Source organism: Tetranychus urticae, chromosome 1 (genome assembly GCF_039701765.1).
Source record: "Tetranychus urticae isolate SD_2017Ah chromosome 1, NJAU_TeUrti_SD_1.0, whole genome shotgun sequence".
Taxonomy (NCBI): domain Eukaryota; kingdom Metazoa; phylum Arthropoda; class Arachnida; order Trombidiformes; family Tetranychidae; genus Tetranychus; species Tetranychus urticae.
In genome coordinates, this window is record NC_142958.1 from 14,549,259 (window position 1) to 14,566,176 (window position 16,918).

Here is a 16,918-nt window from a genome sequence, read left to right on the forward strand (position 1 = left end):
TGAATTGATGAAAATTGAGGCAAAACTTGGAAACGAGAATAAATTTGAAATCAAAATGTCAGTTCAAATGCTTTTTGTTTTATAACAATTTTAAGCGTTAAAACAGCGTCTTGAATCATTTTGTAAATCTTCATCTTTTAACTTTCCATTCAAAGTCAATCAATTTTGGGAAGAAAATTTCGGTGAAAAAAGCGAAAGGAAATGAACAATAAATCTTAAGATAAACACAAAGAACAATATCATTTCATGAAAATTCAGTTTTTAAGCTTAGCTTTGTTCGATTATGGAAACACATAAAAAGAAAAATAAATTTTGGAATTCATTTTAAAACTAAAAGATTATCAAATTGTTCAGAAAATGTTTACCTGAAACCAGTCGAAAAATCAAAAATTCAAAGAAATTCTATTGAACTTTCAAGATTATTCAATTGTTTCAATTCGATAAGAATTTTGTTGAAAATTTGTTGCAAGTTGATGAGTTGAATGAACTTGATAATGCAATTGTTTTTACTGTTTATTGGATTTCAATGGTTAATTATTTGAAATTAGTAAATTCAAAGTCTCGTGAGATTGTGAAAGTTTATCTGATCGGAAAAGGAATGGTTGATAAGAAATGAATGGAAAAAGGGAAAAGTCGAAAAAATGGGTTACAACGAATAATAATAACATTATTATTAGCAATAATTGTGGTAACCATTACAATGGGAACAATAGAAGAGGTAAAAATATAATATCAATAATGGGTATTAGTTTGTTATCTGAAGCAATAATGAAAACTGAAATGTTTCCAATGAGAAGCTATTCAATGTATCTTTTTTTATCGTTTCACATTTTGAGCTCTATTGGCATTTACTCGTGGGAATTATCACTCCCTGTGTTAATCCAAGTAAAGAGTAACATGGCCAGGCTTGTGGATGGGAAGCAAGAAGGGAAAAGTGTGTCTAAGTTCAATTTACTTACAGGTTTACATGAAATTTACCCGCAAGAAATGCTATTTTGATTTGTAATCGCATCAAGAGAGAAGCAACTTTTATTGTAAAAAACAAAACGATTTAAGGAGTGAAATGATATGGAAAGGCTAAAAGCTAAAGAAAGAAAATCTCAAGAAAAAATTGGCTTCAGGCAAAAGAGTAAACCCAATTAGATGAGAAATTTCATTTAATTATTAATATTGTAACAAACATGGAACAGTTGAAACACTTGGAAATCTCAATTCAAATGTTTCCTTCGAAAATCTATTCTAATCTTTTTTTCCAAGAAATAACGCAAATGTTTCGACAATCGATCAGTTAAGCTCTAGTTCAATCTCATCTGAATTTGGATAGCATTAGGAACTCGATCAGATTCATTATCTTTTAGGTTGTTCGAATTTTTGAAAAAAGAAATTCTTTTTTGGAATGGAAAGTATTTCGAGTTGATCGAATAATTGAACTTGAAATTTGTTGATTTTTTTGGTCAAAAATGTTTAGTTTGATAGTGACTTTAGTTGGTTAAATAATTGATGGAAATGCACTTTTGAAAATCACTTTGATCAAGTTTAATTTTATAAATGCATTTGACCTGAAATTATTGATTTAATCGGATGAGAAAAGGTTAACTTGACTTTTCTTATAACACAAAAGTAACACAAAGTTCAATAAATAACAAGCAATGGGTTATTTTGTTTCTCCTCTTTGCTCTTTTTGCTTTGTTCCTGCTGAGCTCAACTTACCTCAACCCAAATGGTATAAGTAATGGAAGAGTAAAAATATTTATGAATGACAACATATTATTTGTCACTGAATGTGAACCCATTTGAGAAGTAAATCTTGCAACATAAGATATTTTTTCTTCTCTTCATTTGTTCTTGTTTGTTTATCAATTCACCCATCAAAACTGAATAACTCACATCACTTTTCCTCGAATTGAACTTCTCTCAATCATGCTCATTACCTTTTGCTTCAATCATTTCCCTTCGAACCTTTTTTTTCTTCCCTTTTTCTGCTTCTCTTTGCTGGATTGACTTGGATTAATGTTTGAAGGACAGATTGTCGTTCTTGTTGAAACGGTATTATCAGGTATTAACAGGCAAACACTCAGTCAACATGAATGGCGAAGAAAGTTTAACCAGAAAAGAAACTTGTCTAAACGAAACGACTAATGGTCAACAGAATAAGCATTTTGTTTGAAAAGGGTTGTAATCGAAAAACAAGAATTTCTTTTTTTAAGAAAACATTCATTTCATGTTACTTTCAACTTGTTTTCATGTCAATTGCAACGATACTTTATTCAGTGTTTGTCAAGATTTTGGTGGAAAGGAAAGAAGAAGAGAAAAAACAATGAAAAAAGTTGAATCATTTGTTGATTTTTCATCGAAATGTTCATTCTTTTCATCATCACTTTTCTCAAATTGTTTTTACAGGCAACAATGTTGACGTTTGTTTATGGCTTCACAATATCAGGTTCATGTCTTATTGATTGATTGATGTTTATATACAGAGAGAAAGTACATGAAAGTTGATTCAACAAGATGAACCTGAAAATGATGATTATCATCCTAACAAAACAAATGGGCGAAACAAAAGTTTACTACTTTTTTCTCCCTTTCGTTTCTGTGTAACCATGAATCTGTGCTCCATTCATCTTGATCCAATCCAATGTCAAATACCTTTTATCATTCCCTGAATTCCGTTCCTTTCAACAGGGAATTATAATGCTTTTAACAATATCGCCAATTGCCAGCAAATCAGAGACTTTCCGCTTCTTTTTCAAGTGCAAAATGAAATTTCACTCTACAGCTCATCACCATTTCAATTGATTGCAAATGAAAATTGCTTTCAAATGTTTTCCCTTCAAATTAAACCAACTTTACGAATTGATTTCGATCAACATTTTCTGTCAAATATAAAAATTGCACAAAATACTTTGAACGAAACCAAAGAACTGACATTGAATATTCAATTTGTGGTTCTAAGAAAATTAAATTGCTCTTTTTGCTCATCAAATTGAGTTGCATTTTCATAGAAGATGTTAATTTGAAAGAAAAGACTTCGAGAGAAAAGTTTCAAACTGGATTTGTGTTCAAATTTTGCTCGAAATTTTTGATTTTCTTTTGAATACGAATGAAAATTTCGAGTTGTTTGCTGTTAAATCATCTTTCAGAAAATAGCGATTAGTGAAGAGATCAATGTAACTATCAAGATTCTGGAGCTTGTAATGATGCAAATGATGAAGTTGATCTGATTAAACTTGGTTTTTGACTAATGATTATCGAAATTTTGTCTTTTAGAATCTGATTGAGTTTCCTTTTTTTGTCCTTTCACAGGTCCTCCTGATGCTGTTTCCAACTGTACAATACGTAACCAAACGCTGGAGTCTTTAAGTGTCTCTTGTTTACCAGGTGATAGCGGAGGTTTAACGCAAATATTTTTTCTGGAAGTGTACAATTCTGATATACAAAAGCTTCATTGGAGTACAGCAAGTCAAGTGCCTTCTTTTCACGTCAACAACTTGCCTAGTTCAACTCGATTCACTTTGAACATTTATGCCAACAACAAGAAAGGTCGAAGTCCGTCTGTCTCTCTAACAACTTATACTCTGACCTTACCTCAAAAAGAAGCCAAAAAACAAGGTAAATTAATCCAAAGCAACTTTCGTCCAAAAACGAAAAGAAAACCTTTTAATTGAAAACATTTTATGTTGAACATTACAATATAATCGACATTTTCAGCTCATTTTCTTGCTCGAACCAATAAATGGATTGAACGTTTTAAGATTTCCTTTACCTTTTCCTTGAAGAAACGTAAATTGATTCAAATTGATTATCATTTAATGTAAAGCTGAGCAAACATGAGGAAAGAAACGAAATAAAGCAAAGAAGAAAAAAAAGTTCTTCAAATGTGAACATTCAACTGTAATGATACTTTTGATACTTTATCTAGTAAAAAATGTCAAAACTGATGACAAAAAAGAGAAGAAAAAAAAGATCGAAAAAAAAGGAAATTCAGTTTATTCTGTGAAGTAAATGTTCAATTCCCAGTAAATGTTAATGATTTTTCAACCCTTTCCTTGCCTTGTTAGATATGCAAGAATACAAAAGTTGAAGATGAAAGAGAAAAGGAAAAATAAACTGAAATTTTTTTTCTTGTTGTTGCTGAATTTTCATCCTTTATTAGGCAAGTGAGAATGGAAAACGAGTGACGAAAAAAATGAGGTAAAAGTCTCGAGTGGAATGATTATTATATGTGATTTAGCTTCGATATCATCATGAATGTTAATGGAGAAACACTGAAACTCAGATTGTCACTTTGGTGGAAAATCTTCTGAAAAATTCTTCTTTTTTCTTTGCCTGTTAAGTGACGATAATTTATTCATTTTCATATGAACAACTGATTAGATGAAAAAGGTTAATAGATAAATTCAATTTTCCATTTTGCAATTATTCAAATTGCAACATTGAAATTTCAAGTTCTCTTGCACTTTTCATGGAAAATCTCTTGTTCTCATGAAATTCAATTAACATTGAATCTTGAGGTTCAACTTTGCATTTGATGAGCGTTTTAATCAACTTTCAACTTTTCATTTCCAAATGAAAGGTTAATCTGGAATTTCATGTTTTGGAATCAAAACTGAATCAAGATTCTGGTTTCTTTGTGTTACATTGTTATCTGATAATCTTGAGCTTCTTTTTATTCATTAAGTTGTAAACATTACCATGAAATTGCTCAACTAGAATACAAAGTATCTCGGTTTGGACGAAATATAACTTTCTCTTTACTCTCATTAACCTCAACTAATATTTTGTTTTTTATTTCATTTCTTACCTTTTCTTTATATCCTTCACTAAACACATCCAAATAATTCATCATATTTACCATGAAATGATCAACAGAAACAAGCGAATCATCCTTTCAACCAATCATTGGTATTCTTATTGGAATCATTATTACAAGTTTACTCATCATGTTTGGAATAATGATTTGTATTAAAATTCGTTCTGATCACAGTTTTATTGGTAAAGGTAAGTTGGACAGTCAAAGCAATATTTTTTTTCGCTTTGCAACAGAAACATTGAGACATTTTCCGCTGAAAAGAGCGTTTGATTAATGTCTTTGTTTTGTTTTATTTCGTCTATCGATGTTGAACATTTTTCCTTCTGCAAAAGCAGCTTTAGTTTTTGATATTGAAAGTTTTACCAAGAATTGCAATTCGATCTCAATATTGACTTGAATGGGCTTTGCTAAGCATTTTCATCGATCTTTTTGCTTCTAGATTAACAGAAGGAAACTAATCGTCGAATTAATTGTTCTGTGAATTAATGAGAAATGTATTTGAACAATATTTAAACAATCATTAGCCTTATTATGTTCATCATCATCATGATTGACCATTAACAAGTTATCATCGATTATTCGATAAATTTTACTCTAATAGTTGACGATAAATTGTTCAATGAATTGCAATTAAATTATGCATTGTTCCAATGAAGAAAATCATCGAAAATAGCTTTTATTATTATACTAATTAGTACGTTGGAGATTATATGGACGTAGATTTAGTGCTTTTAATGTTCAAAGTGACTAGATTTCCTAAAAATAGAAAGAAAAGGTCGAGATTCCAACTAAAGGCCTTTTATGAAGTTTCTTAGCATTTCCAAGTGCACTTTCCTCTTTTTTGCTCCAATGTCATAGTCTCTGCATGTTATAACTCGTTAGCTTCAGTCTTTTTGCATTGCACTTCTTTATTCAAAACTTATGATCAGTAAAGCTTGAATTTTTCTCGATCTCAAAAGATTCATTGTTTTCTTTGAATTCTTGTGCAGAGCGATTTACATAAGTTTAACTTTTTTCACTTTCCTTTTGACTCTGATTCTAAACAGATCTCAGTTACACCAGTCAAGTGTATCATTGCAACTAATCTGAATATCATTGTACATGCTTTATGCTTAAATCGCATCTGCATTTCTGGCTTCGAGTTTAGAGTTTTCAGCTTTTTGATTGCACTGTTTAATTGGTTCTAATAGCTTGTAATTTCAAACTCTTTGCCTCTTTAACTTGCAAAAAACTCCTAAAATTATGCATTTACTAATTGCAATGAAAATGCTTTTTATGCTTGGATAACGTGCTGGTCAAGTACGATTGCAATTCAATTATTAAATGCCAATGATTTAGTTATCAATCAACAAATATTTCCGAGGTTATTCTCGACATTTTCACTGATAGTTCCTTCTTTTACTCGATTCCTTGCTTCAAGTTTTACACAGTTTCCATTGCAAGTGAATCATTAAAAGAGTTTCAGATTAAAGTCTGTCAGACACACACAGAGAGTAACAGACAAACACAGATGATAATGATAGCAATGATAATGATGGTAAATAATAATCCAACAATTTGCCGGTCCATTGTCCAGTTGAGAGAAAAAGAAACGAAAATGTTCTTAAAACCAAGTAATTAACTTGGTTGGTCAAACAAAATTCCCTTAACTTTTATTCTTTCAAATCTCTATTCATTGAACACTACAATACAACGAGTCCCAACATTTGTCCAAATTCAATTCTCGAAATGGCAAAAGAAGCAAAGGAAAAAATGAAAAGTCATTAAAAAATTGCATTCGATTCTGAATCATTTTCCTAATGACAACAATCAAGGAATCCAAAGTAAACTCAGTGACTATCAAAATGCCAAGAAAATCAATTAAACCAAAAATGAAAAGGCAGAAGAACTCGAAACATCTTTCATGATTAAGTATCATGAGTTGAACATTAAGATATTGAATATTATTGTTATCCATTAATTGATTAAGCTCGTTAATTTTCACATTTAAAGCCAAGAAAAGGTTGGAATTATGTAAAAGGGAGTTTTTTACTATTCAAATGACCATCATTATCAGAATGCTCATTCCTTAATCACCATTAAATATTCATAGTTTTTCCTTTTACCTTTAATAACTTGATTTCAATAATTTTTCAATCAAAAGGTTCAACTTAAATTAATGCAACAAATTGCCGTTTGAAAAGGCTTTACTGAAAATCGATAAACTTTTCATGATAATCGGTGAAATTGAAAAGGAATGAATTTCGTTTTCTTGAAAAGACGAAAAGAATCTGTAAGACGCTTAATGGTTGAAAAATATTGATAAACAGATTTGCTCATTTCAATTTGGATATCTTCACTAATAGCTTCAATGATAATGTTGACTGGGAGTGAAAATTTATCAGTTATCATTACTTTTTATTGTCGTAAAATGTCTGTTTATTGGCTTATTTCGAGTTTCAATCTTTTTCTTTGAACAATTTCTTTTTCTCATTTCATTTATTTTCATATTTCAATTGAGAGAAAAATTTTGCTAAATTTTTCTCTTCACTTGCCTGGATGAAAGGAAAAGAGTTGAAAAAATAATGTTAACCTCAATAAATTTGGCTTTTTTCAACTCGCCTATTTTGTCCTACTTTTCAAGCATTTCACTCTCAAGAGTTACAATAGCATTCAATCTTTAAAGAGGTCTTCATCTTCATTTTCATCTTAATACGTTTCTCCTTGTTATCAGCTTTTCATCTTCTGTCTGGAGAAAAAATCTTTCTCTGTTCATCTTCTTGTTGTTGATCACATTTACAAGCATTTGCTGTTCATTTTGTGGACAAAATTGACTGAAAATGAAAGCCAACAGCAATCCATTATAAACATTGAATTTAAACCTTTTTTTCAGCTTAAATTTTGTTCAACTTTTTCCATCTCAATTTCATTTTGACTTTTCGCTCACCATTATCATGTCTGGTTTCTTTTGCTTTCCATGAGATATTTTTCTTTTCTTTCGTTTGAATCTCTGAACTTTACACAAAAGATTGAGAGGCAGAAAAAGTGATTCAAGGTAAACCCTAAATTGTTTCATGTTTATCCAGTTGAAATGAAATTGGTATTCAAAGGATTTGCTGCTTATTTAGCCAACAGAATCGAGAGTAAAAGCCAATCAAGTAAAGTGTAAAACAATAATTTTCAGGTTTGCCTTTTAATCGAAACTCATGTCGAATGATTTGTTACCAGAAATGACAAGATAATTGACCATTAACTTTACCAACATTACTCAATTTACAGGTAATTAACTCGATACATGGAAAATTGTTTCCCTTTTTTCTGGTGAACAAAAATGTAAAAGGAAAAAGGTTCAACATTGATCTAGAAATATTGCAACGAATCTTGATTAATGAATTTCGCTGAAAAATAATTCTCTTTATCTCTTTTATTCAATAAATCAGATGATTCAGGTAAATCTGTTTGCTCAACAAGGTAAGTGATTAACTTCTAACATTTGAATTTCCAAAATTATTGAGTAAAATAGAAAATTTAATTTTTAATTTTCTCTTTTTTCATGATTAGCTGCATGCTGGATGATAATAATAAACCGAGAAAATCGTTTACTGATTCAGATAAAATTGAGAATCCAATGGGTCAATATCAAGGTAAGAATAAAGCTCAAGAGAAATGAAGATTCGCTTGTTCACCTGATTTCGTTCAACGGGTTAAACAATGTTGACTTTGATTTGAAATTCATTGAAGGAAACGTTTTCCTTTCTCTGAATCAACATCTTTTAAAAGCGACGACAAAATGAATAAGCTTGTTAAGGAATCTTAAGGTTGTTGTGTATTGGAATGGGAAAATGAAGTAAACTGAATAAATGAAATAAACTTGAAGGTAAATTTTCATTACTTGGAAATAAGCTCAAGTGAATAGTTGAAAGATTTGGAGAAGAAGAAAAAATTGAAAAGAATTGGGAAATTGGAAAAAAAACCAGGGAAGGAAAAAGAAGGAACAAAAATTTCCCTTTTTTTCTTCTTCTCTTGTAAAGAAGGAAAAAAATACAACTTTGCTTGAACAAGTTGGAATAAAGAAATGATGAAAATGATGATGGAAATGATGATAATGAAGATTGGTTAAGAAAACTTAATTAAAGGCAAAAAATGGAGAAAAAAAGAGAAGAAAAAAGTTGCGTCCAAAATGAATATTTTGCTTTATTCGGTTAGAGAATTGCTCACTCCCAGGAAGACATGTTATCATATTCATTGAATTACCTCCCTGGTGAGTGATTTTATAATTTAATATATATGAATGTGCTTTACTGGGATGAAGATGATAATGAGATAAACAGGAGATCATTAAATTTGGAGAAAAGTAAACTTAAACTGTAAATAACAATTAGAATGTAAATTTACAGTTGCGATCATTTGCCTTATCATTAAAAGTTAAATGGCGAGGATAAAGTGTTAACCTTATTATTCAGGTTAACCATTTGTTCAGTTTCATTTTTCTTCTTCATCCCTTTTCTTCCTGTTTCAATCAGAGACAGTTTTTCATCTGAAAAATGATTATTGGTTAAGGCTTGGATGAAAAGTGAAATTGGCTCAATTAGTTTATCCAGCTTATCCACTGTTATTGCTTATTGATTGGACTTGCACTTGGAGTTTAATGTTAAATAAGTTTAATGTAAAACATTGTTTAACTTGAAAATGATCAACTTGATGTAAATGATGCTAATGCACGAAATGGTTCAATGAGTTATGGTCATCTTGATAATGAGTATTCATGTCATTAACCTTCATTGTTGCGATTTTTCTCCTTTTTTTTCTTTATTCAGAATTCAACAAACAGTCATACGATACGATGGATTCTGGTTACAATATCATGAAGCCAATCGCCAACAAAATATCTTACAAGGTTTGTCATTCCACTCAAAAACAGAACTTTTTTCGTCTGTTTGCTGAGAATTCGAGTTCCAAGAAATTCAACCTTGCAGACTTGAGCCAAATAGAAAAGAGGAAAATTTTGATCTTAAGAAAATTCAGATTCATTCGTCAACTTGAACGACGAATCTCAGATAAATATTTACTCCAAGCTTTTGTTTACTATTAAGATAGCGATGCTCAAAAAATTTCAAGAAAAGAAGGAAAATAAAGAATGAATTTATCTAAAGTTCAAAAGTGCGATTGGAAGGAAAATGCTGAAAAAGTTTTGGCTTCAAGTTTTTCGAAAAGATTTTCGAGTTTTTACGAATTGAGGGGAAGTGGTTTTGTTCATTCTTCTGAAAATGACTTTAAAAGCAAAAAGAAAAGATCTGTTTTTGATTTTCGATCAGCTTTTTCCGAAGTTTTCCCGGAATTTTCATTAAACATTAAGAATTGAAAAAAGTGAAGTTTTCCCCGTTTTCAGCAAACTCTTGAAACGATCGAACAATTTTGCATGGCGAAGATTCTGCCAGCCTTTTATACCTTGAATCTCACCCAATTTATTGAGTTGCCTTGAACAGTGACTTTTCTTGTTCCTTAAAGTTGACTAACCTTGCATGTGAATAACATGAAACCTTGACTTACCTTGACAATCATTTCAATCCCTTTCCAGATCACAATACCTTTTATCAGGAAATTGGTTTGACTTTTTTTTCATTGAACCAAACATGATCAAATGAATCTAATAATGAAATGCCAATTTGTCCTCTTATTCACAGTTTATTATCCCAAATTGTTAATCTTTATCCAACTCGAAGCATTTCCGATCTCATTTTGCTTCCTTTCAAAATAATCCTTGATTTACTTTGATTTTGTTTTACTTTTTCTTCTTCTTCTTCTTCTTCTTGTTTTGCCACTTTATTATTACGATCACTGTTATCTTCATTATTATTGTTATTGTGAACATTATTATTCCCTGTAGGATGCAACATTGGATAAAATGATTACATCAACTGGAATGGTTAATAATTCAAGTGATGTTACTTATGCTGAATTATCATTATTTTCATGCGACTCTCATTCGGGTACAATTTCACGTCGCCGGTTAAACAAGTTTGAAGCCACCGAATATGCTTCAATTGAATATTCAACTGCAACCCAATCACATTCCCATCCATTTGATTCAACGGGTAAACATTTAACTTACGAGTACGATGTCAATGTTAAGATGGACAATCGATCAACAGTCAATAACAACAATAACAGCAGCAGCAATAATAACAATAATAATAACCATAATAATCAAAATAATCTAAATAATGTCAACAATAATAATGTTAATACAAGTTCAACAATGGATTCGGAAACAGGGGAAATGATGATTGGAATGCGAACAAGTACAACAATGGTTAGAGACCATTCAATGGCTGATGGTTGTTCTGAGACTGAAGTTTCAATTGAAACTCCACTCATTGAAAGTCTAAAACCTGGTTACAGATCTCATGATATAATTGTAAGTTTCATTATAATGCAAAAATCACTTCATTCATCATTATTATTGCCATTTACATTTCATATTTAGTCACTTTTTTTCAATAATGTTTATCATTTGAACCAGTTTTTGGGTTCACATTTCAATGTTATTGAAATGTTTACAATCTTTTGCTTTTGGGAAATTTCAATTTTTACAATTTTTTGGGTTCATTTTTTTTGGGTTGGGAAATGTAAATGATTCAAGAATTGAATTTGCATCATTTCAATCTTCTTCTTTCAATTGTTTTCAAATTGAAATCAAAGTAAATTTATTTAGAATCAAAGGAATGGTTTAATTTGTTTAAATCATTTTCTAATGGTTTAGTTTAGTTAACCCATTAGTTTGCGTCAGTCAAAGGGAAAATCATCATTTAATTTAGTCATTAAGAGTCTCAATAGAGCAACTGATGATCATCATCATTATCATTCTGCAAGTAAATAAGTAGAAAATGATTTCTATTGTATTCACTAATTTTCTCTAACATTAAATAAATGATTACTGTTTGAGTTTAGATTTTAGTTTCATTCAATTTTATCCCTTTCTCCAGTTTTTGAAATGAGTTTGTCTGGAGAAACAAAATATAATTTGTCTCAATTAAATTTTGTCATCACGGTATAGTTGAGTATTTGACTTTTTTTGTTAAATGGTTCACTATCATTTGCTAATTGTCACCTTCGTTGTTGAGTTGATTAAGAGAGTCAGACAAGTTGATTTAGACGATTGTTTTTAACCACTCTGCCTGGATTGGGTTCACCAAGGATTTGAAGCTTTGGATAGCTGGATGTTGGTTGTTGATGATTAAAATTGAGCCTAGAAATGCTTTTTTCCTGCTTTCCATTGTTGTACATTTCACTTGTAATGAAAGTATAATTGGAAAAACAAATTTGACTAACTGATTAAAGGAAAGGTAAGTTATAATTAAAATAGATCAGTTGTTTGAAGTCAAGAATGCTTTGTTTGTTGGGCCTTTCTCCGCATCTCCTTTGGGTTGCCTTGTCTTTCCATTTTCTTGGCTGTCTACCTTTTTTGGGGGCATAAAAGAGTTGGAATTTTGTATCAATTTCAAAGGTTGTTGGCCTGGTTAATTGGAGGTGACAACTTGAAGTTGATTGTTTCTCATGTAGATTTTCACAGCAAGAGAAAGATAATCTGGATTCGCTGGGACAATAACATTAATCCAAGTCAATTAAACACTGGTGAACCTGAACCTGGAGATGAAAGAGTTACTTAATGTATTTTTGAATTCTCTCTTCAGTTTAGCTTTTCTCCTCTTTTACCTTGTACTTTTTGTTTTACTCCTCTTTTTTTCAATGATGATGATAATCCTGAACATGGTTCCAACGAGATTCAAACTAAATTGGGCTCCTTGTTTTATTTTGTTTTCTTTTGCCAACATCAAAGTAAACACACTATCTGAAAAAGAAAAGAACAAAATGTGAAGGATTAAAAGGATTGGATCTTTTAGCGTGTTGTTACTGTTATTGTAAGAGATTGAAAAGATTTAAGTCTAAATGAACTGAAATCCAAACAAGCAAATGTTGTTAAATAACTATGCGATATAACCTTTGATAAAAAATAATTGATGAACGTGTAAATACCTTCACTTCAACTGTTCATTTATGGGTATGGATTAGCTTTTTGTATAATGGCCAAAGAGGGGATCCAGTTGGAACAAAGGGTAATCAATATAGTTGAGCCAATATTTACTAAACACTGTTTCAATTATTTGACGTTTTAAGGTGAAGGACACAATCTTAATTAAAACATCTTGAGTTGACAAATTAACTTTCAGTTTAACGAAAATAAAAAGCACAAGATTAAAGCAATTCAAGGTTCAGCTTAACGGTTTGTTTCACCTTATTTACAAGAATCGAATCTGACTTTGACCAAATTAATATATCTAAGCCTACCATAGAATGACCATAACAAATTCTTAGCTAATTAACCTGAACAATTGAATACAAGTGGAAAAAACACAAACATTAATTCATAATCTAAATTTCAGACGCTTTATTAATATTTACCGGTTCCCGGTTAAACGGTTTGCTTAAAGCGCCATCTCTCTTTATTATTTCTAATTGATAAACAATTGGTTAAAATATTGATTTGAATTTAAAAAGTAATTCCATAACTCATTAAATCATGTATCCCATCATCAGTTACCGTTCTGAGGTTGAGAATGAAATTTAAAATTTGATAAATTAAAAGCTAACTCCAAGTAATATTGATATTAATATCTGCAATGATCTGATCCTTTATCTGATATCTTCTGTGAACATTTGGAGCCAAACAAAATGCTTTTATTGTGCTTTTGGATTTTCTATTGTTACAATCTTGCTTTTATTGCTTCTAAATTGTCGATTTTAATATTTGTGAATCAATATGTGGCTGATCGTTTTATTATTGATCTAAATTCGCTTCATAGATTAAAAAATTGATTTCTAATGGTGTCCATCTTTATCTATTTTCATTGCCTTTGGATTAACAAGAGACTATTTGAAATGTTTATGTTGATGTCTTTTATTTCAAAATCGTGAACTGAAATAAGGACGAGAAACTATAATATTATCATAGATATTATCACCATGTATTTGGTTGGTTTGTGATTATCTGAAGAAAAAGGGAGAAATAATTCCTTCAACAAGTTCACCGTTATTATCATCACTTTAATCGACTCGATCGTCTTCATCTATATTGTTTCTTTATCTTGTTCATTCAAGTCATCCAGCTATTGATATTTGTGTTCAAGTTAATTACATTTTAACCATTCTGATTACTGTGAAGGTAAAAAGGGAAAGTGCAATGAGAAAAGAGGAAAAAGGAAAGAAGAAAACGGATCCAAGTTTTGTCGTATTGATAAGGGGAAGTTATTCTGATTAAATTAATGTATCAATTGAGACACATTTACCATGATCAACGTGATAGTCAACTTTAATTCAAACTCAACTAAGATCTATTTGGAAGGTAAAATAGACTGACACACTTGCAATGTAATTGATCTTAATTTACGGTGATTTATTATTATCATCATCATCATCATCTAGAGTAACAACAAAAACAACGGCAGACATTTTGGATAACATTAACTCTTTTTATTGAACCTCTGACATTGGACTTGAAAGATAAATATCAACATTTAGATGAACAAAGAATGAATTTGTCCATAAATCAATACCATTTAGACTTTAGATTTTGTGTCTTCATTCATATCATTATTCAATGAAGCCACTTTCCCCTGCTATTTTGATATAACAAATAGCTCAATTAAGTCCATGATTATTTAATGAAAAACGGTTAAAGATGTAAATAACAATAATAATTTTCCTTTCCCTCTATATGACTGATTGTTAATGTTTTTTTTATTTTTATTTTTCTCTATTAGATTCGAAAGGTTTCATCCAGCGATTTACGGATTGCAACTCCAGTCTAATGTCAAAGATACGTTAATCAAGTAAAATTATCATCTATAACGTTTCCTGATGATCAGATGGCTCAAAAAAGTAGTCAACAAGCAAAAATCAAAGCAATCGTTGGATAAAGAGTTGACTTATAATTGGAAACCCTGAAAATGCCTTCAACTACAATGACCAATTGGATGGATGAAGTCTAGATTATGTTTCACCAGAATCAAGTTCATCAAAATTTAATCTAAAGATGCTTTTCTTTCCTCTTTTTGTTCTCTTATCCTGAACCATGGATATTTATTCATCGTGTGGCCTTTAATCAAAAGTATTTCTTTTGTCGTCATTTCCCATTGTTTGGCATCATTAGTATTAATCATAAGGAATGGTTAAAACCAGGATCACAACGCAAAACAATTTCAAATCTGTACGAACATCGATTACAACTCAACAATCATATCAAACCTGATTTTCATTTCCAAATATGATCTACTCCAGGCTTACATTTCAACCTGAAATTGACTGCCGATTTGGATCAACAACTGTTTTTGTACAATTTAACCTGATTTCCAATCTTTACCAGTGAAAGTATTTTAAAACAAATTTATCAAAAAAATTAACCAGGCTTATAAGGTTTTTTTAATGTCTCTGTGCTTTCCCATTTTATCAAAAAAACAAATGTTAATCTCGCTGAGCTTACAACTTCGCAATTTTAATTTCTATCCTCAGCAAATTCATTTGCTTATCATCTGTTTCCAGTCCATTTGTAACTCTTTTTCATTACAATAATCTCGATTGAAGTAAAATGAATCACATTGAAATATCATCTGTAAAAAGCTCAAAAATTTTGTACAAACAAAAACAATTTTATATTTTCATATCAATTATTGTAAAATATTTTACTTTAAAATAAAAACAAATTTTCCGTCAAACCAGCAACAATTGAAAATCATTTATCTTATAACAATTGAAAAGTCTAGATTGATTAAAGTCTAAGAGTTGCCAATTTTAAATTCGTTTCCATAATCGCACCTTACGAGCCTTTGGTTGAAAAGATGGAAATTGATCAAGATCAAGTATTAAATCGTATGGCCTGCCTGCTACAGGTTTAAGTAGGTAGGCACTATTAGGTGCAAATCCGGGGGGTACCATGGAAGTGTCAATCTCGATGGTTTCTGAGATATCATTTTTATTTGGATACGCGAGAGTAACGGCTCCAAAAACTACATTAGGATTATCATGAATTTGAATATAAGGATTGGCTTGATAAGTCGTCTGTTGCCATTTAACCGACGGCCATAATGTATCAGGTTGAGGGTAACCCGCTAATTGGACATAGACAAATTCTGCAGGCACAGCATAGCTTTTAACTTGATTCAACAAGGTATTCATTTGAGCTATTATTGATGCGTAATTACTTGAAAGTGATGTGATTCTCAACGTAAGATTGTCAATATCTCTTTCATGGTTTGTAACATAACTTTGAAGATCTTCACAATCACGTTTATTCTGTGAAGATGAAGAGTTGATGAAGAGTCTCTGATAGGCGATTTTATCAAGGGTTAAATTGAGTTGGACAAAGCTTTCGGTAATATTTTGGAGGAAATCATCATAGAAAGAAGATAAATTTTGCCCTTTTCCTATATCATCTGCCATTCTCTTGAGCTGTCCATCAATCATTGGGGCTAAATTGAGAGCCGATTGTTCATATTTGGCTAAAATTGAGTTTATATTCTTGGCTGAGATGAAGTCTGCACATATTTTCTCTAGATGAATCATCCTTGAACGCATAACACCACTGAATAAAATTAAAGCTGCCGAGGCGAAAATAACACCAAGTTCCAGACGCCATATCCAACTTTCAGGTATAACAGATAGAGGCACATTTGGAGGTGATATTATAGATGTATTGGACGCGTTTTTCTTCGGTCTTTTCAGTATACCCTTTATATTTCCAGTGCGTCTAAAAAGGGTCTTCATAAGTGTTGATGAATTCCGTGATTAACGTACAGAATGAAGATTGTTTTAAATACTCGATGAAATTAAGGTTTACTTGACGAAATGAAAAAAACATAATATCATCATGTCCACATGTCTAGTTGGGAAGCTGATAAAAACACTAAACATGAACTTTAACATTCAGTAATTTTCAAAATCCTGATTTAATTAGAGGAAAATTGTTTTTAAATAATCCTAATCAATTGATTTATATTCCCTCAAATAATCAACAAAAACGAAATTTGAATGTTTCCAATTACACCGCTAGATGACACTGCTTTTCTGGTATTG

The 16,918-nt window shown here is 30.7% G+C and overlaps 2 protein-coding genes and 1 long non-coding RNA gene across 4 annotated transcripts in view; 1 reads left to right on the forward strand and 2 right to left on the reverse strand.

The window, feature by feature from the left end:
- LOC107367711 (protein turtle homolog B) overlaps nucleotides 1–15,561 on the forward strand; it is a 75,756-nt gene extending 60,195 nt beyond the window's left edge. The window contains exons 7-13 of one of the 2 annotated variants that reach the window (XM_015935460.3): nucleotides 3,304–3,609; nucleotides 4,870–4,998; nucleotides 8,230–8,260; nucleotides 8,351–8,433; nucleotides 9,607–9,686; nucleotides 10,677–11,207; nucleotides 14,611–15,561. In XM_015935460.3, coding sequence (XP_015790946.2) covers nucleotides 3,304–3,609; nucleotides 4,870–4,998; nucleotides 8,230–8,260; nucleotides 8,351–8,433; nucleotides 9,607–9,686; nucleotides 10,677–11,207; nucleotides 14,611–14,658 — 1,208 coding nt within the window. In that variant the 3' untranslated portion in view covers nucleotides 14,659–15,561. Of the gene's footprint in view, nucleotides 1–3,303; nucleotides 3,610–4,869; nucleotides 4,999–8,229; nucleotides 8,261–8,350; nucleotides 8,434–9,606; nucleotides 9,687–10,676; nucleotides 11,208–14,388; nucleotides 14,531–14,610 lie in introns of those variants that run through there. The other variant, XR_003083330.2, reaches the window with a different exon arrangement.
- On the reverse strand, nucleotides 11,455–13,436 carry LOC107367713 (uncharacterized). Its single transcript, XR_001569956.3, has 3 exons — nucleotides 12,827–13,436; nucleotides 12,506–12,641; nucleotides 11,455–12,436 (listed from the first exon to the last, which is right to left on the reverse strand). It is a non-coding gene; the product is annotated as an uncharacterized LOC107367713 (long non-coding RNA).
- LOC149094634 (uncharacterized) lies at nucleotides 15,461–16,886 on the reverse strand. Its single transcript, XM_089265965.1, has one exon. It carries the CDS (start codon nucleotides 16,607–16,609, stop codon nucleotides 15,638–15,640), a length of 972 nt encoding a protein of 323 aa, XP_089122091.1. The 5' UTR covers nucleotides 16,610–16,886; the 3' UTR covers nucleotides 15,461–15,637.
- Between the last annotated feature and the right edge of the window lie 32 nt (nucleotides 16,887–16,918).